General features: G+C 39.2%; 1 protein-coding gene across 1 annotated transcript; it reads left to right on the forward strand.

Annotated features, from left to right (window-relative positions):
- The first annotated feature begins 763 nt into the window (after positions 1–763).
- On the forward strand, positions 764–27,135 carry LOC123752814 (U3 small nucleolar RNA-associated protein 15 homolog). Its single transcript, XM_045734840.2, has 12 exons — positions 764–837; positions 10,227–10,364; positions 11,836–11,928; positions 13,274–13,458; positions 15,198–15,321; positions 16,696–16,876; positions 18,089–18,306; positions 19,401–19,568; positions 21,850–22,001; positions 23,507–23,640; positions 24,990–25,057; positions 26,889–27,135. Exons 2-12 carry the CDS (start codon positions 10,275–10,277, stop codon positions 27,102–27,104), a joined length of 1,629 nt encoding a protein of 542 aa, XP_045590796.1. The 5' UTR covers positions 764–837; positions 10,227–10,274; the 3' UTR covers positions 27,105–27,135.
- The last annotated feature ends 403 nt before the right edge of the window (positions 27,136–27,538 follow it).

A 27,538-nucleotide genomic window follows, 5' to 3' on the forward strand; every position in this document is an offset into this window, starting at 1 on the left:
ACTACTTATTATTAAATTATTAAGTACTTACTATTATAATTAAATAAATCATTTTATTTAATATTTAAATTAAATGATAAAATAATAGGTAATAATAAATCAGTGTGTAGGGGGGACAGGCAGCCAGTGTGTATATATATATGTTAGGCTTACACCAAGGTGCCACAAAGATGCCACAAAGGTGCCAAATTAAAGACTGGGAGCTGCCGGGGCGGGCCCAAGGGCTGCTGGCGGCCCTGGCCAGGCTGAACTTCCGCGCCCTTATAATCACCATTGTTTAATAATCTTCACAGGGAGAAACAACTGTAAATATAGGAATAGTGTATTACAACATACACGGTAAAGAAAACAACTAAATAAATAAAGCTGCCGAAAACACATTAACGTCCACTTCAAGTTCAAGTATGTTTATTGAGACAATAAAAAAATACATCTCAAAGGAATAGAGTAGCTTAGGCTATTTGTACCCCCTCCCCCCTCTCTACTTCAAGTCCCTCAAGGGGCGCACAAATTCAGTGAGTACAAATACACATATCACAATACAAGAATCCCATTTAACATAGCAGGTTAAAATAGGAAGAACATCATATAAGTGTTACAAGTGAGTTACAAGTTACAAGGGAACAAGGGAATAGTGTACTCTATATATTAAAATATATTACTTTGAAACCCATATCATTCACTAAAAAAGATTGGGCTACTCTTATTACAAGTTCGCTACATTTAGACCGTCAGCTCGCTACTTTCAGCAATTTAGATCTGGCAACCATGGATCGACTACGACCCCATCAGTCGTCAAGAAGCAGCGGTGGTGTGCGGTGCGTCGCTCCCGTGTAGGTAAGACTGATAAGTTTTTTTTTTTTTGCAAATGAGCAAAATATATTTGAGCAGTTGGGAGGTACACATGAATATATAGTCTACCTCCACCTACAATGCTTAATGCGTTATATATTTGTTCGCTATTATAACATTGAGTTTTGTAATGTCTCCGAGAGTCATTGTTTCCGCTGTAACGGTTCTATTGTTACGTAAAGTATGGTGACAAATAAACACAGACACTAAGATACTATATATATATTTGGTCGAATATACAGAAGTACACAGGTGATACGTTGGTGTGAGTTGAGCGCACTGAGCGTTGGTACAGTATCTCGCAAGTGTCTGCTCTAGACCACACTTGAAAGTAGACTAGCCAATGTTCGCTACACCGCTGCTTATATTGCTTGGGCAACACCTCACCGTGTTGCCCGGGCAACGCCTCACCTCATTCATCTCCAAAGGTTGACAGGAATATTAACACTATATTTGGAGCGAGTATATTATTGGGATAATCTCGCTACAGAACTCCCCCTCCCAGGGGATGAAAGGAAAAATAATTGATCAAGGAACTTAGCTGGTCGGTGAATTGTACGCCCTGCTCGCGTTACATAACCATCAAAGTTAACTTCCTCCTCTTCGCTGATGTCATCTAACTGGGGTCGTAGGAGGATCCTGTGCTGGGAGGTCGTCCGTCGTCGTAGGAGGGTTGTGGTGCGGCTGGTAATTGGGGTCGAAAAGTGAACTGCGTAGTCGGCGGATGTGTCTCTGGATTTAGCAGTGTTGCAGACGTTGAGACGAAGCCTGGAGCAGAGCAGAGAGCTGAGTGAGGCCGGAGTCGTGGAGCTCTATGTGGGAGAGCGTGGCGGCTCGATTGAGAATTGTGAGTGTCTAAACTCGGGGAGCGAGAGCGTGGCGGCTCGATGCGGTCGTAGTCTGCTGTCTGCTCTGTGTCGAAGCTGTAGCGTCTTGGGTTGATTAGGACTGTACACGCCGAGTACTACATTGTTGACTGTGGAAATTGTAGTCTGGTACTAAAAGATGTAGGCAGTGTGTGGACAAGCTCGGTGTAGCAGGAGAGAAGAATGTGCATAATTGTTGCGTCCTTGGGTCGCTGGTGGAGCATTTAGATCCGGGGCGGATGGGCTCGGGCACCAGGACATTAGGAGGTAATGTAGGCACGTAGTTAGGACAACGAGGTAATCACTGCTAGAGCTGAATTGTCCTGGAGGCGACGAAGAGTCGGAAACGCAAGCTGTAAGTCCTGTACTGCGCAAAGTGCTTGAGTCGGCAGAGTATCAGAATGCAGTGAACGTGTAGATGAATCTGACGAAAGAGCAGCTTTCGTGGGCGCCCCTGTAGAACAAGCAGTGCCCTGGCAGCGACGGAGAGTCGGCAGGACAGGCTGTAGATCACACATTATGTAGTTACTGATGAAGCTGCCAGATGAGTGAGTAGTGATCGTGGAGCAGCAAGCCGTAGTAGATGAAAATGCAGAGATGGACGCGATGAAAATCATAGCTGTGGCGAGGGTGTTGGCAGCGTTCCATCACAGCAAACAGTAGCAGTAGAGGTCCAGTGAGAGTCCATGTTGTAGTCCATCGTGGCTGGGTATCGTCGAAACTTCGTGAAGGTCGAAAATAGCCTCCATCTGCATGAACCAAAATTCTGAATCATCTGCGTTGTATGCTGGAAACCTGGTAGATAAATCCATGACGAAGATCTAGTTTGTGACTAGGTGTTCTTTTTCACTCACTGGGTCACCAATGTAACGGTTTTATTGTTACGTAAAGTATGGTGACAAAGAAACACAGACACTAAGATACTATATATATATTTGGTCGAATATACAGAAGTACACAGGTGATACGTTGGTGTGAGTTGAGCGCACTGAGCGTTGGTACAGTATCTCGCAAGTGACCACAGACCACACTTGAAAGTAGACTAGCCAATGTTCGCTACACCGCTGCTTATATTGCTTGGGCAACACCTTACCGTGTTGCCCGGGCAACGCCTCACCTCATTCATCTCCAAAGGTTGACAGGAATATTAACACTATATTTGGAGCGAGTATATTATTGGGATAATCTACTCGCTACACCGCATTTGTTTTTTTTTTCATCCGGGTTCTGTAGCATTTAAATGTTTGTATTCCACTAATGCTAAATAGTCTGTCCTCTCTCGGATATTGTGGAAGATTTTGAGGATCATGATTTGCCAACATTATATGGGTAGGATATTATGTAGAATACACTTCCCCAGAGTGTTAAACCACCCCGTCGTGAGGCTAGGCTCGTTAACCCGGCGGTCGACCCCCGCCTCCACCTCCCAAGACGCATTTATTATCGACTTAAATGTACTGTGTATTAAAAATAGTTTTTTATCGAGTATAAATTAATTTTATATTCTATAATTAATTAGGCGTATAGTAGGTTCGGTATTTAGGTTCTGTTGGCAAATATTTGCACTTGAAGTATGTGGAGGGAGAAGCATTTACAGTTGCCTGTCCTCAGGCCAGGCTCCCCTACGCGGCCGCCTGACCCAAAGCCGCATTCGTCAATTTTATGGCTGGGTATTCAGAATTATTCTCGCGTATAAGGTAATGTTATTTCATCAAGTTAATAGTTAACAACTAAGTTTAGTGACAAGCGACAGTCCAATGTACAAATACTGCAATAGTTTAGTTCATTTATTATGCACCCCATACCCATCTTTTGGGTGGTAGTGGAATTAAGGGTTACAGAGGCACATAATGGCCTCAGGGACTGAACCCCACAATTCATTTAGCTAAGCAAGTTAATCTTGATACACAGTTTACATTTGGTCAGGTCTACATCAGCAGATAATGAGAATTCCCAGAGATACTTGTAACCGAGTCTAAGCCGAGCAGTAGTAACATCTAGAAGTCTGCTGATATTATTGTATGAACCATAGATGTGTGGCTCCTCTTGCATGATAGTAATGATACTACAATAGATGAACAACTTCCCAACAGGAAGGAGCGGGGACACCCCTCCGGGAACTGAATTTACCTGAGGGCCACTAACACTAGTGGCCTCGATGAGGACAGTAAGCCGGTGGCTTGTCAAAGGTCCCCCCATTTGTCCTGATGATCTTCTCCAGCTGTATTTTAAAACCCAGCAGAGGTTTGGGGTTTACGGTTTCGGCGGGTAGGTGGTTCTACTGGTTTACAACCCTATGGGTGAAAAAGCATCTCCTGTTTCCTGTCCAACATTCTGGCTTGTTAAGTTTGAACCCGTTGCTCCTTGTTCGTGTAACATCTGACCTTTTGAAGACATTGTCCTGATCGACATCCTCCAAATTTAGTATTTTATCATGCCTGGTTTGTGGTGGTGTTAGCCCTGTGGCCCTCAACCGTTCCTGATACAACAGATGACTAATCTCTGGTATGATTTTTGTCGTAAGACATAGCTCCATAACTCTGGTAAGACATGGCTCCAGAGCAGCTGTGTCTTTCTGAAGATGAGGTCTCCATGCCTGGATGCAATAATTCATGTGGGGGCGCACCAGCTACGGTCTAAGTAGACCTAGGCGTGTGGTTACACAACTGGTCAAGCTTCGGTTACACAACTGGTCGGGTTTCAGTTACACAACTGGTCGGGCTCCGGTTACACAACTGGTCGGGCTCCGGTTACACAACTGGTCGGGCTCCAGTTACACAACTGGTCGGGCTCCAGTTACACAACTGGTCGGGCTCCAGTTACACAACTGGTCGGGCTCCAGTTACACAACTGGTCGGGCTCCAGTTACACAACTGGTCGGGCTCCAGTTACACAACTGGTCGGGCTCCAGTTACACAACTGGTCGGGCTCCAGTTACACAACTGGTCGGGCTCCAGTTACACAACTGGTCGGGCTCCAGTTACACAACTGGTCGGGCTCCAGTTACATAACTGGTCGGGTTTCAGTTACACAACTGACTAGGCTTGCGCTTACACAACTGGTCGGGCTCCGGTTACACAACTGGTCGGGCTCCGGTTACACAACTGGTCGGGCTCCGGTTACACAACTGGTCGGGCTCCGGTTACACAACTCCGGGGTGTGTGATTTGTGGAGCTTTGGGTTGTGCATGGTTGTGCTCCAGGTTGTTTGCTAAGTCTCTGTTTATATGTTTGATAGAAATCCGATTTTTTTTGTATATAGTTCAATTGCTTGTTATGGGTCAAGAGTTGGTGTCTAGGGCAAGTGGAGGGTTTTAGGTAGGTCTAAGGAGATTTTTGTTTGGTCGAGCTAGGGAGTTGGATGAGATGTATACTTGCTAGGCTTACGGTTACACAACTGGTCGGGGTCCGGTTACACAACTGGTCGAGCTTCGGTTACACAACTGGTCGGGCTCCGGTTACATAACTGGTCGGGCTCCGGGGGTGTCACTTGGGCTTCGGGTTGTGCATGATCGGACTTTGGTTCATGTACGGTTGTGATCCAGAGGTTGTTTGTTTCGTTCATGCTAGGCTTGCAGTTAAACAACTGGTCAGGGTCCGGTTACACAACTGCTTGGGCTCCAGTTACACAACTGGTCGAGCTCCGGTTAAATAACTGGTCGGGCTCCGGTTACACAACTGGTCGGGCTCCGGTTACACAACTGGTCGGGCTCCGGTTACACAACTGGTCGGGCTCCGGTTAAATAACTGGTCGGGCTCCGGGGGTGTCACTTGGGCTTTGGGTTGTGCATCGTCGGGCTTAGCGGTTGTTTGTGTACTAGTGCTCCAGGTTTGTTTGCTAAGTCTCTGTTTATATGTTTGCTAGAAATCCAGTTTTTTTTTTGTATGTAGTTCAATTGTTTGCTATGGCTCGAAAGTTGGTGTCTAGGGGAAGTGGAGGGTTTTAGGTAGGGCTAAGGAGATTTTTGTTTGGTCGAGCTAGGGAGTTGGATGAGATGTATACTTGCTAGGCTTACGGTTACACAACTGGTCGGGATCCGGTTACACAACTGGTCGAGCTTCAGTTACACAACTGGGCGGGCTCCGGTTACATAACTGGTCGGGCTCCGGGGGTGTCACTTGGGCTTCGGGTTGTGCATGGTCGGGCTTTGGTTCATGCATGGTTGTGATCCAGAGGTTGTTTGTTTCGTTCATGCTAGGCTTGCGGTTACACAACTGGTCAGGGTCCGGTTACACAACTGGTGGGGCTCCGGTTACACAACTGGTCGGGCTCCGGTTAAATAACTGGTCGGGCTCCGGTTACACAACTGGTCGGGCTCCGGTTAAATAACTGGTCGGGCTCCGGGGGTGTCACTTGGGCTTTGGGTTGTGCATGGTTGGGCTTTGGTTCGTGCATGGTTGTGCTTCAGCGGTTGTTTGTGTACTAGTGCTCCAGGTTTGTTTGCTAAGTTTCTGTTTATATGTTTGCTAGAAATCCGTTTTTTTTATATATTTCAATTGTTTGCTATGGCTCAAAAGTTGGTGTCTAGGGAAAGTGCAGGGTTTTAGGTAGGGCTAAGGAGAATTTTGTTTGGTCGAGCTAGGAATGGAGTTTGGTTGTGCTCTGGGACTGTTTAACTTTGTGGGGGGTTGGAAGAGATGTATACTTGCTAGGCTTACGGTTACACAACTGGTCGGGGTCCGGTTACACAACTGGTTGAGCTTCGGTTACACAACTGGTCGGGCTCCGGTTACATAACTGGTCGGGCTCCGGGGGTGTCACTTGGGTTTGGGTTGTGCATGATCGGGCTTTTTTTCATGCATGGTTGTGATCCAGAGGTTGTTTGTTTCGTTCATGCTAGGCTTGCAGTTAAACAACTGGTCAGGGTCCGGTTACACAACTGCTTGGGCTCCGGTTACACAACTGGTCGGGCTCCGGCTAAATAACTGGTCGGGCTCCGGTTACACAACTGGTCGGGCTCCGGTTAAATAACTGGTCGGGCTCCGGGGGTGTCACTTGGGCTTTGGGTTGTGCATGGTCTGGCTTAGCGGTTGTTTGTGTACTAGTGCTCCAGGTTTGTTTGCTAAGTCTCTGTTTATATGTTTGCTAGAAATCCAGGTTTTTTTTTGTATATAGTTCAATTGTTTGCTATGGCTCAAAAGTTGGTGTCTAGGAGAAGTAGAGGGTTTTAGGTAGGGCTAAGGAGATTTTTGTTTGGTCGAGCTAGGAATGGAGTTTGGTTGTGCTCTGGGACTGTTTAGCTTTGTGGGGGGTAGGATGAGATGTATACTTGCTAGGCTTACGGTTTCACAACTGGTCGGGGTCCGGTTACACAACTGGTCGAGCTTCGGTTACACAACTGGTCGGGCTCCGGTTACATAACTGGTCGGGCTCCGGGGGTGTCACTTGGGCTTCGGGTTGTGCATGGTCGGGCTTTGATTCATGCATGGTTGTGATCCAGAGGTTGTTTCGTTCATGCTAGGCTTGCGGTTATACAACTGGTCGGGGTCCAGTTACACAACTGGTGGGGTTCTGGTTACACAACTGGTCGGGCTCCGGTTACAAAACTGGTCGGGCTCCGGTTACAAAACTGGTCGGGCTCCAGTTACAAAACTGGTCGGGCTCCGGTTAAATAACTGGTCGGGCTCCGGGGGTGTCACTTGGGCTTTGGGTTGTGCATGGTCGGGCTTCGGTTCGTGCATGGTTGTGATCCAGAGGGTGTTTGTTTGGTTTGTTCATGCTAGGCTTGCGATTAGACAACTGGTCGGGCTCGGTTACACAACTTGTCAGGTTCTGATTACATAACTCCAGGGGTGTGACTTGTTGGGCTTTGGGTTGTGCATGGTTGTGCTCCAGTTCGTACATGGTTGTGCTCTGGTTCGTACATGGTTGTGCTCCAGTGGTTGTTTGTTTACTAGTGCTCCAGGTTTGTTTGCAAGGGCTCTTTTGTTTATATGTTTGCTAGAAATTTTAGTTTCTTTTTTTGTATATAGTTCAATTGTTTGATATGGCTCTATAGTTGGTTTCTAGGGCAAGTGGAGGGTTTTAAGTAGTGCTAAGAAGATTTTTGTTTGGTCGAGCTAGGAATGGAGTTTGGTTGTGCTTTGGGACTGTTTAGCTTGGTGGGGGTTGGATGAGATGTATAGTTGCTAGGTTTACGGTTGCACAACTGGTCGGGGTCTGGTTACACTACAAAACTGGTTGGGCTTCGGGGGTATCACTTGGGCTTCAGGTTGTGCATAGTCGGGTTTCGGTTCGTGTATGTTTGTGCTTCATATGTTGTTTGTTCGATTCATTCATGGTAGGCTTGCGGTTACACAACTGATCGGGGTCGTTACACAACTGGTCGGAGTCCGGTTACACAACTGATCGGTCTGGTTACACAACTGGTCGGGGTCCGGTTACACAACTGGTCAGGCTTTGGTCATACTGGTCATATATATATATATATATATATATATATATATATATATATATATATATATATATATATATATATATATATATATAATGTCGTACCTAGTAGCCAAAATGCACTTCAAGGCTTAATATGCAAGGCCCGATTTGCCTAATAGGCTGAGTGATTTTCTTTATTTTCAATAAATTGTTTCCAATTAGTTTATTTGAATCATTAATATTATATTATATTAAGAACATAAATTATTTACTAAGTTATGTTAGTTTATGTTAGGTTAAGATAGATTATGTTAGGTTAGGTAGGGGTGGTTACGTTCGGTCATATATCTACGTTAGTTTTAACTCAAATAAAAAACAAATTACTCATACATAGTGAAATGAATAGATTTATCATTTCATAAGAAAAAAATTAGAAAAATAATTAAATTCATGAAAATTTGGCTTATTAGGCAAATCGCACCTTGCATAGTTGGCCGAGTACTGCGTTCTGGCTACTAGGTACAACACACACACACACACATATATATATATATATATATATATATATATATATATATATATATATATATATATATATATATATGTCGTACCTAGTAGCCAGAATGCACTTCTCAGCCTACTATGCAAGGCCCGATTTGCCTAATAAGCCAAGTTTTCATGAATTAATTGTTTTTCGACTACCTAACCTACCTAACCTAACCTAACCTAACTTTTTTGGCTACCTAACCTAACCTAACCTAACCTATAAAGTTAGGTTAGGTTAGGTTAGGTAGGGTTGGTTAGGTTCGGTCATATATCTACGTTAATTTTAACTCCAATAAAAAAAATCGACCTCATACATAATGAAATGGGTAGCTTTATCATTTCATAAGAAAAAAATTAGAGAAAATATATTACTTCAGGAAAACTTGGCTTATTAGGCAAATCGGGCCTTGCATAGTAGGCTGACAAGTGCGTTCTGACTATTAGGTACGACATATATATATATATATATATATATATATATATATATATATATATATATATATATATATATATATATATATATATATATATGTCGTACCTAGTAGCCAGAACGCACTTTTTTGGCCTACTATTCAAGGCCCGATTTGCCTAATAAGCCAAGTTTTCCTGAATTAATATATTTTCTCTAATTTTTTTCTTATGAAATGATAAATCTTCCCTTTTCATTATGTATGAGGTTAATTTTTCTTTATTGCAGTTAAAATTAACGTAGATATATGACCGAACCTAACCAACCCTACCTAACCTAACCTAACCTATCTTTATAGGTTAGGTTAGGTTAGGTAGCCGAAAAAGTTAGGTTAGGTTAGGTTAGGTAGGTTAGGTAGTCGAAAAACAATTAATTCATTAAAACTTGGTTTATTAGGCAAATCGGGCCTTGCATAGTAGGCTGAGAAGTGCGTTCTGGCTACTAGGTACGACATATATATATATATATATATATATATATATATATATATATATATATATATATATATATAAATATATATATATATATATATATATATATATATATATATATATATATATAATATATATATAATGTGTGTAATGTGTATATGTGTAAATATATTATATATATATGTGTGTGTGTGTGCAGAAATAATATTAATAAAATAATTAAGATCGTGTAGTGTACTTTATATATCAAAATATATTACTGTACTTTGAAACCCGTATCCGTCACTAAACAAAAAATTGGGCTACTCTTATTACAAATTCGCTATTTTTAGACCGTCAGCTAGTCGGTATCTTTCAGCAATTTGGATCTGGCCGCATGTGGTCCTTGTCAAAATCCACTGTAGTAGTTATTGGGGTTCAGTCCCTGAGCCCAGTATGTGGCTCTGTAACCCTTTCCACTACCATCCCACAGGATGGGTATGGGGTGTATAATAAATGAAGCGATGCTCTCTCTCTCTACTCCGTTTGTACTCGGGTGACCATGAGGCGCAGGGCGAAAATACTTTATCGATAATTTCCTCTAAGCGTCATTAATAAATATCACAATTTAAAGATCTATTTAAAATGAAAATCTTAAATTTGCCTAAATAAGTTTTTGGCAATACTAAATAATTTTTTTTTTGCCAGGCCCACGTGAAATAGTTTGGTCTTGCGGGTTATCATTCAGTGTAAACAATGGCAGCCTTCAAGAAGACACTCACACGTGCCTACAGCAAGTCCACCGCGGTCACCACACCTGACACAAGCTACTGGAAGAAGCTAGAGGTATATCATTAGTTTATAATTTAAAATAGAGTAAAAATATGCCTCAAGATAGGTTATTATGTTTTAATTTATGGGGTTGCGAGTGTAAACATGGCCTCTTGCTGAGTCTGGACAAGTCGCCCCGCTTCTCTGTGGTTCACGTCATCTCAACTCTATAACCAACCTTGCCTAGTCTAGCCTAGCAATGAGGGCAAAAAAATCAAAAATAATAAATTTACTTGAGTGTGTGAATATTATTTCTGATCTAATTCGATTCTTGGTAATGACATTTAATCTTACTCTTTGACTTGAGGAAACTTTATACAGAATATACTTAAATTATTTATTTTAACTGACATATCCAAGGATAAATGCCTTTTAATGAGGAACAGTGGGTTCAGAACAAATAACCCGTCCTTGACTCAAATCCATTACATCCAGCGGTCGACCCCACAGATGCATTCATAAATTTTAACATGCTGTTCATTCAAAACAAATTTTCTCAAATATAAATTATTATAATATATTAGCATATTGTGCATATATAGGCATAGGTTAGGTATTTAGGTTCTGTTGGCGATTATTTGTAGTACGTGGGTGAAGCATTTACAGCGTTGTGGTTCAAACAAAATTCGTCAGTGAAGCACTTGTTCTGGAAGTGTTTGAACGAAATCAGTCGAGTCGTGTGTAAACCGTTTTTCATTCATAAACGGGGTTTGCAAGGTGCAGGGAATCACTTTTGGATCTTTGTTTGGAGGATGGGCTGGAACAAAATAGTGGGTTCTACTGAACCCACAAGGATTTCCCAAGGCTTCTACTGAAGCCGAAACAGAAGGTTTGAACCTTCATCACGGCTCCTCTGGATTTTCTCATTGATGCAGTCATGTTAGTGTGATTTCTCTGTGTATTGAAAGAGGAATGTCAAGTAGAGCAAGTCCTAGATGACAGTCAGAGTGCATGGGAGGATTGTGTGAAAATCCTGTTCTAGCTTCAGTAGAAGCCTCGGGAAATCCTTGTGTGTTCAGAAGAACTCCAGGTTGCAATTCCTATACCATGTTGTGGTCTAGTCGTTAGAAGCATGTGTGTGGAAACATCCACCGCATAGGTTTGAACCCTCATTGCTGCTCCTATGGATTTTTTCATATTCTTTTATCATAGCTGCCTGGAGCAGTGAGAAATTGAAAACTCCCTCTTTTGAGGATATATATTTTTTCATTGCTTTTAAAATGTTTAATTATAAATTTTCTGGACATGAAATGATTAGGGAAGTAAAGTGGATAGCTCTATATGTTTATCTGATGAAAGCACGTGTGTATTTCTGTGTGGTTAACAATCCAGTATGTCCAAGCCTGGTAGATTTATACCAGGCTATCTTACCCTGGCTATGAAACCAGCAACTTAGATAATTTTGTCTTTTCAAAAATTAATCATCTGTAACCTAACTTTGGATGACTTTGAATATTTATAATAGAAATATAATGTCTAATTTCAGTTCCCAGTCACCGTAAAGGAGTTTACTGCTATTAATTATGTTGATGTGAGCCCAGTAGACCCTCACTATATTGCTGTTACATCTGGTCCAAAGGTAAGCTAAAATGTTAAATTTTAGAAATGTTAAAAATTTCTAAATGTTTATTTTTAAAATGTTACATTTTCTTAATTACATGTATCAAGAAATGTATTAAAATCCATCATCTATAGAACCAAAGTTTTTAGCCAATATACAAAGGATTAATGATAGACTTTAGTTTTGATTCTTCAATAAGGTTGGAGGCCTTGCAACCTACAACAATGCAGCAATGCTTTCTTGGAGACCAAGTGTAATATTATACTGCGGAGTTTATTGTTAATAACCTTATGGAGAGAATTAGAATACATTGGATAATAGAGATATTTGTCAAATGATAATAAATTACAACAGAACACAAAACTTTTTACATGGAAAAAAAATGAACTGGAGAGGTTGCTTTGGGTGTTGTGGAACTGTCACAAAGAAATTAACACTGCAATACATAACTTTATTTTGTTAATGGTTTTACAGTATTATTTTTTGACATGGTGTATTAATTATTACTTAATGTACAAAATTAGTCTCTAAGAAGTTAGCTAATTTTTGTTTAATACTGTAATGTACATGTGAGGTGTAAAGGCGGAGTGCCACAAATTGTGGGTAATTTATTAATGCTCACCAAAACATACTTTCTTCTCTCATTCTCCCTTTGGATTGTGGCTGCTTTGTTTGTAGTCTGCAAGCCTGTTCATAGCTTCAAATTAAGTAAATGAAGTACAGTATAACAGTAATAAAGCATTTTACCAGTTACAGTATAAACATGCAAAATAACCACCCGAGTCCCAGCTCCTGCCATTATTTTACTCTTTTTTTTTTTGTGCCGGCTCTGAATGGCCATTGTTGTTGTTCCAGTACCTGGTGTTGACTTTGCTGTATAAAAGGCTGGTTACATATAAATGTATTTGTTCACTTAACTATTTTTGCCATATTAAAACCTTACCCAATTTTTTTTTTTACAGTAAACTATACTGAAAACCTAAATATATGAAATGAAGATCATATGCATAATAACACCAAACACACTTGTTTGGTGTTATTACACCAAATAACACCTGAGAGCATAACACCAAATGGTGATAATTTTATATTTTTGCAGCCGATTTCAAAATCTGAAGTTTTCAATATTCAATTTTATAATTATTTTTTATTTTCTTGTTTTTCAAGTAACACTGGTATAATTTAGACAAAGTTGGAGCATTTGCCTAGTAGATTATTCATAAAACATTTGGAAGAGTTTCAGAAAATTTAAAAAACTGAGTTCAGTGTCACGCATCATATGAGGTTTTGCACAGTTTAAGGGTTAATTCTGACGGTATTTTATTGTTAATAAATATGAGGTCTGGCCCTGTTCCTTTCTCAGATTGATGTTTACCACAAGGAGGCAACACAAGTGTGGCGAACTATTACAAGATTTCAGCGGATAGCCTACGGTGGAAAGTTTAAGCACGATGGCCAGCTTCTCTTGGCTGGTTCAGAAGAGGGCCAAGTTAAACTATTCAATTATAAACAAAAACAGCTTCTTAGAATATTTAAAGGACATCATGGGTAAGTTGTCATACGTTTAATTATAGGAAATAGTTTCAAGATTATAAGGATGCTAATCCTGTATTTCAGTTGTATAGTTTGAAATGGTTTGATATGTAGGCATTGTGAGAGGCATGAGTTTATTTCCTTACATAGTAATGAAAATATCATTATCCATGTAAAAGGAAGATTCATGCTGTGTAGACAAGGCAGTGAGTAATGTTATCTGGGAGTGAAAGACCATTTAGATACTACTGTATCTGTGATTTACAAAAAATTAAAAATATAGAACCTAAAGCTGAGGGAATGTACCAATGCTTTGCTGCAAGCAAGTAGGTAGAATAAAGAGGATTGCAAATATTGGTTAAAGGGAGTAAGATTTCTATGATAAAACTATTTTATTTTAAAAAATTTAAGGATCTGAGTACAGTGATTACATGGTAGGTATTTATTTTTTCTGGAAGCCAATAATCATGCCCAGTCTTTCAGACAGTATTTAATTTTTGCATCCAGGTATTTAAATATGTAAAAGGGATTAATTTGCAGAATTCTCTTTATCCCCAAGTTCCCAGGAACTGCTGAAGCTCTTCTAATTGCAGATGTAGAGTAACTTAAAGGTTTCCGTGTCAGACTTTGAGCCTACTATTCATACATCCCAATATTAAAGTCTAAGACATCCCTATTGACGTTTTCATCTGGAGCTGAAAGTCTTCACAGGCAAATACTTTTTAAAAGTTGTGTATTAAACAAATATTTCTATAGGCTAATGAGTATCCCCCCCTGTATGGGTACTTTGCAGTTTTTAACTTTTTTCATTTGTTCTAAAATTTGCAGCATTATGCAATTTCTGGAGAACTTCATTGCAAATAGTTTTGAAACTAAAGACATCCCAACTTTTCAAATTGTCTTGCCATATAATGTGAGGGCTTGGTTGGGGAGGGGGTTTAGACAGTATAGTCTCACTCCAGGACCGGAGGAACAACTTTGTATCATACAAAAACTGACGTGAACCGATCGACACCCCCCCCGTCTCATGTAATAATTTGAGTCACCAGAACTAGCAAATAGTTACTGAGCTACTTGCTACCTGATCACCACCAGGGAGTACCATCTACACAACGAGGCTAGAAACTCCCACTGCCATGATGGCACAAATACCGTATGTACGACAGTGCTCCCTTACCAGGGAAAAAGCACCAAGCCTTGTGGGTTTGAGTGTCGGTTGGGGTTTACTTACATTTTTAATAACATTTGTATATGGCATTAGTTCCTCTCGCACTCCTTCTATATTCTGCTTCCTACCCTCAAATTAAAGAAATATTTTTATATCTCTGGCAAACACAGTTCAGATTTAAATAACCTTCTGCGTTCGTCTTTCTGGTTCCACCATCTTCAAACAATCTCTTAGTTCTTATTCCTATGCTTAATAGGATCAAGAATCAAATCTGCGATAGTAAATGATGCTTTGGGGAAAGAAATGCCCACAACTTGCCGAGCGGCTTTCCAGATACCATCAAATCACGTGCAGTGTAAGTGTTATTAGAGATGAAAGGGCAAATAGAGCTAGCATCTTAATGCAGGTAGTGTATCTGATTAGGATTAGGATTCACAAGTAATGATCAAACAGGATATTACACTTTTTGGGGTGCTGCATGAACCATCCTTCCTTATTGCAGGGAAGAAATGTATGCATATCGCTATTTACGTAAATATGTGTCCACTTGAACCTACATATGCTGATTCAAGTAATTTTCTTACAGTCCCACTCACCGTGTTGACTTCATCCAGAGTTCGCCACAGATTGTTACCTTCTCAGATGACAAGACCGCCATTCTATGGGATATGAGTGATGAGAGCCAAATTTGCACTTTAACAGGACATACGGTATGCTTATTTAATGTTTGTTATTCACATTCCATATTTTTTATGTTTCTGTGTCTAGTATGGAATTGATAAATTGTTGAACATTTATTTATTACTCTTATTGAATTATTAATGCTCAAATACGAGAATTGTTGTGAAGCTTTATATTTTATATAAAAGATACAGATTTGTCAAATGTATTTTTGAAATAGGTAATCTTAATTTCAGATTACTGTATTTGGCAATTATAGGGCTGCCAGCAGGCTTCTCTGACCAGGTTATTTCCTTAGAAAATAGTGCCTAACTGGAATGAAATATCAGATGTATAGAGAGGTTGTGTATCCACACTTCTGGTGCACGACATAGAAAACATAACATACTGTATAAGTCTCGGAAAAGCAAAAGCATTGAGAGATGACATTCGTTGCCTGTGAAGGAAGCCTCACGTATTTAAATTGCGAGTGATTCTACATCTTATGACTGCAGTTTTCGTTCAATTTTAGCCGATGGGGGGCGTGATTTATGTGCCTTGTTGTACAATATGCCATTCAGGAGGCAGGACACAATTCAGGAGTTGATGTGTTATGAAAACAATACCTTTGTGTTTCGATGTAACTCTTCACAAAAATATTACAATGTTTAAAGAATGCAGTCACAAACTTAAAAGTGGTGGTGAAGTCAAACCAAGCAAGCAATACAAGTTGGCTTAAAGTGAGAGTAAGTCAGGAGAACCAGAGATAATGTTGAAGTAAAATAAATCAAACTCCTATTGGTTCATATATGAATGACCTTAAGGGAATATAAATAGGAACTATTTTCCATGGGCCTATAGGCCTTCTGCAGTTTCTTTAATTCTTATGTTTTTATTAATAATAATTTATTCATTCATACAAACATATCAGTGTAAAAATAATTGTCTAGACATCCAAGGTCAACACTGAGAGTTAGTTATCTGGTTCAATCACTGTGAATAGCTGACATTAGGTCTGGTGTTGACAGATGGGTGATGGGCTGCCACATGCTCAACTTATTCATTGCATGATGGCTGCGATGTAGATATTAAGATTATTTCCACTTTTCCATACGTGTTGTGTTCATAATAATCACTCTGTAAGGGATTTTTTTTTTTTCGTTGGTAGAAATGCGGGCAAATTTATAGCTTCACAGTAGGGGTTAAAAGGTTGATGTAGAGATGAAGAAAATGATGCAGAACATTTAACAGCAATACAGTGTAAGCAAAGATAATAGCCATGTCTAGTAGATAGGGCCATGTCCTTTTGCTTCCTCCTTGCTAGTACTGTTTTCCCCCCCAATGGCTGAGGGTAGCTAGTTTGTTGCTTTACTTTCAATTGAAGAATGTGTTTGTGTAATCTGTAACAATCTTTACTTTTACAGGATTTTGTGCGTGCTGGAATTGCAAGTCCAGCATCGGAAAACATAATTCTCAGTGGCTCATATGACCATACAGTAAAGCTGTGGGACACGCGTACAGCAAGCTGCGTCCTCACTGTCGACCATGGGGCTCCAGTTGAGAGCCTTGTATGTTTTCCATCAGGCGGAGTTTTTGTTTCGGCAGGTATGAATTCCTTTTCATGTCTAGTTACACATTAGGCTATACTGTATTTCGAACTGTCTTTATCGATATATTTTTTTTCTCTTTCCACATATCCACCTTCTTGTATCTGTTTAATGATGCCTTATTCGACGTTGCCCTCCACTCTGTTTCCTGTTCTACCTCCCAGGGCACACGAAAGTGCAAATTCATCCTAAATACTTTATTTTCAATCAATAATTTGTACCTTGTTAAAATAATGAGTTAGATATTAACTGTGTGCATGGGCATGTTGTTAGTCTGTTTTTCAAGGTCTGTTGTGATTGTTTATATCTATTATATTGTCATGTTGTTTATTGGGGTGCTAAACATGGCTGTATACTGTTCCTTTGGGATTTTGCACATTTCTTTGTTATCCTCTGATTTTTAAACCTTAAATTGTAAATACTATAGGCCAAGTACTGGTTGTAGATTTTTTTTTTATTTTGTACATTTGAATAAGTATTTATTATTTTCCTCGTCACATGTATGGTTTTCTGTTTCATTTGAATTTTATAAGTCGTTTATAAGCACTTTAACTTTTGCTCTGTTTCTAGGATATGCAACACTGGCATGGAATGCACACCTTTATAAAGCTCAAGAAAAAAGTCACATTTCCTGTGAGACTGTTCCTTAAGATAAGAGGTGAACTCAGAGGAGCTAGGAGAGAGAGTGAGTGAGTCTGGAGGAGATATGATCACAACATATAAAAAAAATGTTGAGGGGATAGACTAGGTACATAGATAAACACACTTTCAGAAGAAGGGATATAGAATGAAGGGGGGAAACAGGTGGAAGTTGGAAAACAAATGAGCCCAAGAGATGTGTACAAGATGTGTTCATATACAGAGTGGGTGGTAAAGGAATGAAATGAGCTGGGAGCAGAAGGCATGTTAGCAACCTCCATTCCCAGCCTCAGAAGAAAGTGAGAAAATAAAAAAAATATTTAAACATACACACACACACCAGGTAAAATAGCTGAGGTGGGAACCAAGAGCCAATTCTTGTATGCATAATTATGTAAGCACCCCACATCCACATTGCCTTACTTTTTCTTTTTAAGGAGCTAGCTCTGTGTACATCTTAGCTTTGCACTTGCAGACAAAACATCATCTCTTAAAATCTAATCTTCCCAGCCATGTACAGTATATACTTTATTTATGTTTGATTAATTTGTTAACTTTTTGTTTTTCCTAGGTGGTTGTGAGGTTAAAGTATGGGATGCCATTGCAGGGCAATTATTAGCTAAACTATCGCAGCATCACAAGACTGTCACCTGCCTTGCTTTTGCCAGTGATAAGAAGAGACTTTTGTCTGGCTCTCTTGACCGTCATGTCAAGATCTATGATGTTGAAACTTATTCTGTTGTTCACACACTTGACTACCCTGCACCAGTTCTCAGCATGGCAGTTGCTGTAAGTTATAAATAAGGTTTACACAAGTAAAGTCTCTTGTATAGAACAATATCTGTTGTGATGAAATTAATGGTATGGCAGTGGGTACTAGGCAGGTTGATTTCATTTGTCAAAAGTGAATTTGTTTTTTTTTTTCTCGTCTTCACTCTCATTACACATATCACCCCAACTTTTGTGATTGTCCCCACCAATACAGCACAGAAGATACAGCACACTATATACCATTACAGTAGAAAGACTGCCAACTTGCATACGAAGAAGATTTTTCCTAACACCAAATTGAACACCTTAAAAGAGATGATCATCATTTATGCCTTTACATGCCCACTTAGAGATAGTCAACCCCAGTGATCTCAATATAGACAGTACAGCATTTCTTTTAAGGTGCCTAACATTGCACAAGCACTAAGGCTGTATCAAAATCACATATCTTCACTCAATTTGACATTGGACACATTTCTAATGGATACATTAATTATTTATGAATCTGCAAATGATATCAAACAGCACATAATATTGTATTCAGTAATACAATTATTTTCTATTGTGTGTTTCCATTACACAGTTGTGCTTCAGAAACCCCTTGGTGACTACTAAACATCAGTAAATGAACTGTTGTTATTAAGACTGGTGGTCCGGCCTCTCCACGTGTTCCTGACTATAAACGTTCTGGGCTCTTGGGAGCAGCTCCCAGTCCACTCGGCAATGCAAACAAAAATTTTTACAAGCATTTTACATTTTCCAAGTTTGTTTGTTGGGTTATAACAATACATTTGGTGTCAAAATGTTTCCAAATGAATTATTTAAGAGAATAGAAGCAAAAACGTAATTATGGTAGATTTATGTATGACAGTGATGAATATTTAAATATTTATGATAACTATCAAATGACGCACTTTAGTTCAATTGAAATGTTTATTGTCAAAGTACCAATGACACGTTTTAGCATCATTGGAATGGGAAAGTGTTAAGATCTGAATCTGCTCTGGTGGTAGGAGACCAAAGATAACTCTTATTTTCCCAACTATGATGAATTCATATCTAGCTACAGTATTTATTTATGTATTTTTTATTTTTCATTCTCTTCCCTACAGCCTGGAGATTCTACACTAGCTGTTGGAATGATTTCTGCAGGGTGTGGGCTAATGTCTTTCCAGCATCGTCGGGATGCAGAAACAAGTGCTCCTGTGCTATCCAAGCGAAAAGCTTCAAATATTAGAAATGTTGCATCTGAAGATTTCGTAATAATGGCTGATGATCAGGTACGGCTCTTGAACCCTTAAATTGCATTCCCTTACAGATTTCTGCATTATGGATTTTATTTTTGACTTGCATTGCAATCCTAATCTGCAAAACATGTCAGGTACATGGGATAGTTTATGGCTTTGATGGAATAAATTTGTTAGTTTTAAAATTTTGGGTTTTGTATAGATGTCTGGTGAATTCCATTGCATATAGGCTTGAAGCCTTCAGGAGTTGCATATGGTTGTGTAAGGAAATTTTTTGTATTGCTTTTGGTTCATAAAGTACCTGGTGGCAGACTTAAGAAGCATGTTAACATCACTGGGTGGGGCATAGCCCGACCAGGTTTTGATGATGCCAGAGGATACTCCCAGTACTCTTCTAGTTACACTTTTCTAGTTGTACTTATGGGAAATGAGTCACAGCTCAAGTCCTGCCTTTCAGCTCTTAATTGACTGGTATGTAGAGCCTATTGGAATCTGTCATATCTACATTTAAAGCTGTGTATGGAATCTGCCTACACCACTTCTACTTGCCACATTCTACTTTTTAACTACTTTGACACTGAAAAATGTGTTTCAATGTCTCTGTGGCTCATTTAGGTACAGTGCATCCTCGATTCAATGAACAATATAGGACCAACTCCAATTTGTTGCATCAAGAGATTGCTCCAGGAGGCCCATATTTTTTTTAATGTAAACCAGGAAATCTCAAATGAAAACGAACCAGAGAATTTGGTTTTAATTGTGGTCAGTGACTTTCCCAAGGCCCCAATTCTTTCTTCAAATGTTATGTCATAATCCCCAAGTAAAGGTTGCAGTGTAGAACTTCCCTATGTAATCGGTGAACCTTCTGGTCTTGGGTAAATCAATAAAAAATGTCTAGGGTTGAGTGAAAAGTAAAACCACCAGTTTACCACCAGGAGAGGAAATTCTATTTGAATAAAACGGAAAAAGACTTAGGGGTTACTATTACCCCAACTTGTCATCAAAATATTATCATAATGCTGCATGCAGAAGGTTGGCTAATACAAGAACTGTCTTTTGGAATCTAAACAAAAAGTCATTCAGAATCTTATACAGGTTTCCAATTATTTAAGACCAATTTGGCAGTATGTAGCACTAGCATGGAGTCCTTATCTTGTTAAGCACAGAATGAAGCAGAAGAAAGTTCAGAGGTATGCCACCAAGCTAGTCCCTTTGTTGAGAAGTATGAGCTATGAGGAAAGACTGGGTACAGTATTAGTATTTTTCAGTGTCAGCAATGAACATTTGAAATGCGCTACAAAGTAAAGTAGGAGGTGGGGGGGGAAGGGCAGATTCTATACTGTACATAGTTTTAAGTGAAGGTATGACACATCCCACTAGGTTCTGGAACCTATAAATCAGTCGATTAAGAGTCGAGAAGTGGGACCCAAGAGCTGTGACTCGTCCCCTGCAAATACAACTAGGCAAGTAACCACATGTCAATAGGGAATGGATTTAATTTCTGCAAAGCTAGAAAACATATGAATGCCATTTAAAAAATGTAATCAAGGATTTTCATGACATTGTAAGATCATTTGTACATTTGGTAACAATTGGACCAATTATTATATTGTACAATGTAAGAACAAACCTAGAGGTTATATCTTGAGGTTATCTTGAGATGATTTTGGGGCTTAGCATCCCTGCGGCCCGGTTCTCAACCAGGCCTCCTTTTTGTTACACACCCCCTGGTAGCAGCCCATAGCAGCTGATTAACTCCCAGGTACTTATTCACTGTTAGGTAACAGGGTCATCAGGGTGAAGAAACATTTTGCCCATTTGTGTCTGCCTCCACCAGGGATTGAACCTGGAACCTCAGGACTACGAATCTGAAGTGCTGTCCACCCAGCTGTCAGGCGCCCTTGGAACACGCAGCACTGGCATGGAATCTGCCTTTCATAATGCACAAGAGACAACTTTTAAGGGTACAAAGGCTTTCTAAAGGATTATTGCCAGAATTAAAGAGTGCTAAGCTATGATGACAGGTTAGGAGAATTAAATCCGGCAACCCTGAAGGAGAGGAGAGCCAGAGGGACTATGGTCTCTACATACATGATACTGAAGGAACAAAGTTAACAAGGAAAGTATTTTTAAATTGAGAGATAATAGAACAAGAAGACATGTGCAAACGGATACTCAAAACTGTCGAAGAAATGCAAGGATGCATTGTGTTGCAGTGTCTTGTTAATATGCTGTAATGTACTGTAGTGCATGCTTAGAATACGTATTTTATTTGAAGTGCTTTCATGAATCTAATAATTTAGTTTCCTAACAGGTTGTAACACACACAAGGCGAGAAGTAATGGCCAAATATGATAGAATGTTGTGCAAGTTTGAATACAGTCGTGCATTGGACATAGTTATGTCATCATACATTGCTCACAAAAGACCGAGCATATCTGTCGGAGTGTTGCAAGAATTGATAAGGTAAGCTTCTGTCAGTACTGTATTTACAGAACTGTATATCATTTGTTATAATACTGTATATATCCCTTGGTGAAAGATGGTATCCCTACTTCAAAAACAAAATGTGCTCATTATAAAGTACCCATTTCCAACTTTCATAGGGTTAAGAGGCACGAGTTTGGAGATAAAGGGAAGCAATTTAGTGAAAGTGCTGTAGATACTACAAAGTAACACCTGACCATTATATTTACATTACATAGCATTATGAATAAATATGCAGTATCACACTCAAACAATCGACCACAACAGCACACCACTGCTTCATAAGACCGGGTATACAGTGATCTTTGTGAGTTCAATATACAAAAACATTCACATTCTTATAAACTGTTTCCACCAAGCCTTGTCCCTTACCTTATTGTGCTTGTTGTCTGCACACAGTCTCCACTTCCTGACACACTTGGTGAATGTCCATCTTTTTCCCTCCCTTCTCTTCTCCATTGACCCTTCTTATCTTTCGGTTACCCTTTGATGATTCCAAGGATCAACATCCCCATAACCCTGTCTCTGACTAGGCCTCCTGCTTGGTTGTCTGGTTAAGCAGGTTATTTGGCAGGGCTACTTGCAGCCTGATGTATGACTCACAGCCTAGTTGTTAGGTATCCTTTTGAAGGTGTTTGATCAAGTTCACTTTTGAACAGTGAGAGGTTGGTCAGTTATGCCCGTTTTGTGTTGGTTTGCTGGGTTGTATACACCATCAAGAAGGTTCAGGGTGTGGCAACCAGACCCTGTGGAGTGCCGGCTGCCAGCACTTACGGGTACTGTGGCAGTGGGCACATAGCTAAGCACTACTGGTGAACACTCGAGTGTGCTTTCTGTTCTGGTTCTCATGCACTGAAGGACTGTCTATAAGAAGACCAGAAACCAAAGAAAGCTGAACCAGGAACACCAGAGCATGATAACAGAAGCAGGGCAACAACCTGAAACTGTGCCTCAAATTAAACTGCCGCTGAAGTGTTTCAGATGTGATGAGGAAGGAAGATGTAACCATTTGGCGCCCAGACTGTGCCAAACGACCATCTTTATATATAGGGGCACGCCCCCACCGCCTCACCATCTTTATATATAGTGTGCGCCACTGTCAGTTCTACAATCTTATTAGGATGGATTTTTCATAAACACTAAACGTTTTGCGTTATAAATTTTGTTATCTGAATTTGGTGCATATTTTAAATTTTTTTTGCTTCTCTTTGTTGTTGTTGTAAATGTTTTCCTAACAATTTCCTTGAATTATTTCCAAATCATTGTTTCATTTGTTCTCTCTTATCTGATTAACTACAGTAATTGTTTTATGTGGTTTTGATTAATTTTATTAATTCAGTGAAGATATATTTCATCAGTAATATGGAACATTTTATGTTGCAGAAGCTTTCATAAAAAATACACTTTGCACTTCAGAAGAACTTTGTGTACATGTATAAATCTTGACTCATTGACCAGCATAGCCTCTCGCTTCTTCTTAACAGACGGGGAGGAATCAGGACTGCTGTAGCTGGTAGAGAAGTCAAGACATTGTTACCGCTACTCAACTTCTTGATAAAGTACATTCGTCACCCTGGATATAAACAAGTCCTCATAGATGTGGTCAATGTCGTTATTGGTGAGTATTGTTACATTTATGTAATTAATTACATGTCATGGATGTGAGTTTTGTTTGATAGGTAGGCCTTAGGCTTAGCATACTTTGTAATGTATACAATTTTGTTGGTCGTTCTGTAAATCAAGTTGATTTGAGAAATCTTGTTTATATTAAAAAAAAAATGATACATCTTTAATTTTGAGGTTATTATGCTGCAGTTTTATACGGGAGTATCGGCAATACAAGGAATTTAAATGGTTTATAGTGACAGTATCTGGATGGTCACCAATGCTTAGAATGAAAGCACAAAAATGTCAGGAACTTCAAGTCTATTTCAATAACATATTGAAATAGACTTGTTAAATAATAGTGTTAAAATGAATACTGTATTATGTTTCTCTCTCTCTCTCTCTCTGTCGTTCGTTCGTTTGTTTGTTTGTTTTCTTGCTGGTATATGGATGTTAACTTTTGGACAAAGCTACACTCCTAAAAAAAGTGTATTTTGGGTAATAACTGTTGTCAAGACAGTCGGGCACCAAACCTAGCCTGACCCAGTATCTCTTAACTCAATTGAAAATGGAACCAACACATGCCAAATCCAACATACTCCCTTGAATATTATCAGATCATAATAGTCACTACCGAACAGTGCCTGACTTTATTTTTTAAGACTGTATTTAAAGCTTTAATATAAAAAGGGTAGGGTTTTGCTTTGTCATGGTCCCCTAATAAAATTTAGCTCTTGCATACTTTTTAATGAACAAATGACCCCCATCACTTAAAGTGAGAAAGCTTGATACTCATTATAAATAAAAGGGCATACCAACTGCCTGCGTTGGTGGTGTCTTACCTTGGCAACATTTACTCTACTATACCACCACTACTTCTTCTATTCCATTTTGTCCATCTACATATTGACATAATAAATATCATTCCCATTCCCTACCTTAGTTTTCCCCCCTGTACATTTGTCTTTCTATATTTTAAGGATTCTTTTGTTGCTTTTCATTGCAAGCAAGTGATGACTGCTGCACTTTGATAGCCAAACAAACATGTAGAGGTCTTTGTCAGATATATCACGTAGTCATTCCAGAGTTATTAAAATTTAGGCACGATTCTTGACTTGTTTTTTGTGAGAATCTGTTATTTTTTTATATACTGTACAGTGATTTGTACTGTCTCTCTCTCTCTCTGTTTGAAAGCTATTCTTCATGAAGCTGATCTCTGAGAAATGAAGTTCCCAGAGAGAACAAGTTATGTTATAGATACAGTAGTTAATTAAATACAATTATCTCTGAATCTAATTCCTTGATCTTGTTACAATCATTATTGTAATGTTTTCAACTGTTTAATTGTAGTTATTGTTGCAGATGTGTATGGGGATACACTGGATGAGAATCCAGCTCTAGTCAGGCAGTTCACACGGTTGAAGGATGAGGTACGTTCTTTGGAGTTTTAGTGAAGAACATATGGAGTGGAAGCGCGTTGTAGTGGGGATAAGTTGTTATTGACATATCTGTATGCAGGCGTGCTGTGTTACACTGAGAGCAAGGAAGCATTGCAGGAGATTATGAACGAGTGAATAATGATACAAGAGAAGCAAGTTAGAGGTTAGTGTGGTAGAAAGTAAGGTTAGGGTGAATGGGAGAAGGTAATGGAGAGGTATGGCTAAAAATGGGGTAAATGTTACTGTAAGGGTAGTAAGTTTTAAGAACGGTATACAGTGACACCTTAGTGGCGCATGAGGTGTCACAGGGCATGCTTATGAATGCTCTCTTTTTTAACTTTTCGAGTTACGGGTCCAATTTCTCCGTAAAATCCGAATCGGGTTATGAATTTTGCCTCGGGTAACGTAGTTTGTCGCTATGTGTATGGCCGACCTAGTGCATGGTGGCACGGGAGACCGCGCTTCAGTTTACCAGTGCCTCCCGCCGCAGTTTACCAGTGCCTCCCACCGAGTGACAATTGTGACTGAATTTCTTGTAAAGAATTTCAGTGTTTTTCCAATTTTTGGGTATTTGAACATAAGAGTAATTATATACAGTATCTTGCCATGGGTCCCAAGAAAGTCAGTGGTAAGGTTCAACATAAGAAAATAGTTGAGTAGAGGTAGTAGAGGAACTGCAAAGCAAAAAAAAAAATAGGGGTAAGAGGAGGTTAATGCTATAATGAAAGGAAGGAATATTTGTATGGTAGTTAAGAAAAGAATGAATGATAGCATGGTACTCGCAGCCCTGACACAGAATAGGAAGATAGGAGTCAAAAAATAGTAGTTAGTAAGAGGTAAAAAGGTGAGGCAGTAAAGTATAGTTGCCAAACACTTGAGCTTATTGGGTTACTGTTGGGTAAAGTTAGGTATTGTATTTGATGTGTAATACAGTATGTCCCAATGGTGTGGTACTCAAGTAGGCTGTTGCTACGGTATGCTTTTGCTATGTAATATGGTGTGGGGTTATTTGGTTTATTATTTATTTCCATTTAAATGCAATTGGACTGTATATTTAATTGATATTAATTTTTAGCAGACTGTATAACATGGTAACTTTCCACACAATTCCCACAGTGGGGGTTTATTATTATGTTAGGTTATAAATTCAGATCTTACAGTTAATCTGGCTAAATTGTGGAAATTAAATGTTGATTTACTGCTCTGAATTCAATCCTAAAGCTACTTGGACTATAGACAAACATGTAATCACACTTTACAACATGAAAGTACTGACAACCACAAACCTACTCCCAGAGGAATATACTCAGTTATAATTAATAAATAATTTATTTAAATAAATATGCTGTACGATCTGAATTGTGTTAGTAAAATGGTATTCTTATCTGGGAAGATGACTTCTTAGGGTGTAGTAACACACACATGATTATCAATAACCCAGAGAAAATTCTATACACACCGTGCATAGCTAGCGGGAGTATGTCTTGATAATGAGGACTCCTGTTGGCGAATATATTATTAATGCAAGAAATATATAATTGCCATGAAAACACACTTGCCGTAATCAGTGAAATGGTTAAAATTAGTTATTATGTATTTGATTGCACGGGTTTTGGGAATTGCATTCTCATAACCAGCCCCTATTTTTCTTGACCTCCCACTTTTTATAATCAGATCTGTATTTATTCTTTGAGGAAAAGTTTGTTTTTAACCATTATTTTCTTGATATAGGTTGTCTATCCTCACCCTTAAATAGAAACTGATTAATTTTGGAATTGTTGCTCTGAAATATAAACTACCAGTATATTTTCTCTCGATTAAGGTTGCTGCGGAAGTGCGTCTAAGTCGTGAACACGTTTCACTGATGGGTGCTATTCAAATCTTCCTCACGGCATCAAATCCAGAAAGAGCTCCAACCACAACCAGTATTCAACAGTTAACAGCAACATCATCTGTGTGTAATAGTGATGTGCATAAAGCTCTACACCCATCTTCGTCAGCTAAATCTGCTGCAGCAGTTGTTGTAGATGTTAGCTGAAAGGGTTTTTGTAATAAAAAATATATGCTCATACATGTAATTATATTCCATCAGATAAAGTGGCTTGAGAGTTATGTTACTTTCAGTAAAACACTACAACAGTATTGTTTATAATTTTGTTTAGCATCTAAAATGTCGAGCATCAGGAATCCATCCAACAGGCGAGATATTCAATAAAGCAAAGGTTAATCTAACGTTAACGTTGATGAGACGGATGTTGTCCACGAACTTTACAGTTCTCGAGTGAGAATCACTTAATGTTGCGCAACAACCTCTTCCTTCAATGTACTGTATGCCATTTGTCGACCACCTGTACAGGGAGCGGCAACTTCTCTACAGATATTCAACAGTTGCACGTGCAGCTTCCACTGATGTTCCCTTGTCTTATCTCTTAATTTAAATAGGCTTCCTTTATCCACTTTATTCCCCTCAAA

This window comes from Procambarus clarkii, chromosome 17, assembly GCF_040958095.1.
Source record: "Procambarus clarkii isolate CNS0578487 chromosome 17, FALCON_Pclarkii_2.0, whole genome shotgun sequence".
In the NCBI taxonomy this organism is placed as follows: Eukaryota; Metazoa; Arthropoda; class Malacostraca; order Decapoda; family Cambaridae; genus Procambarus; species Procambarus clarkii.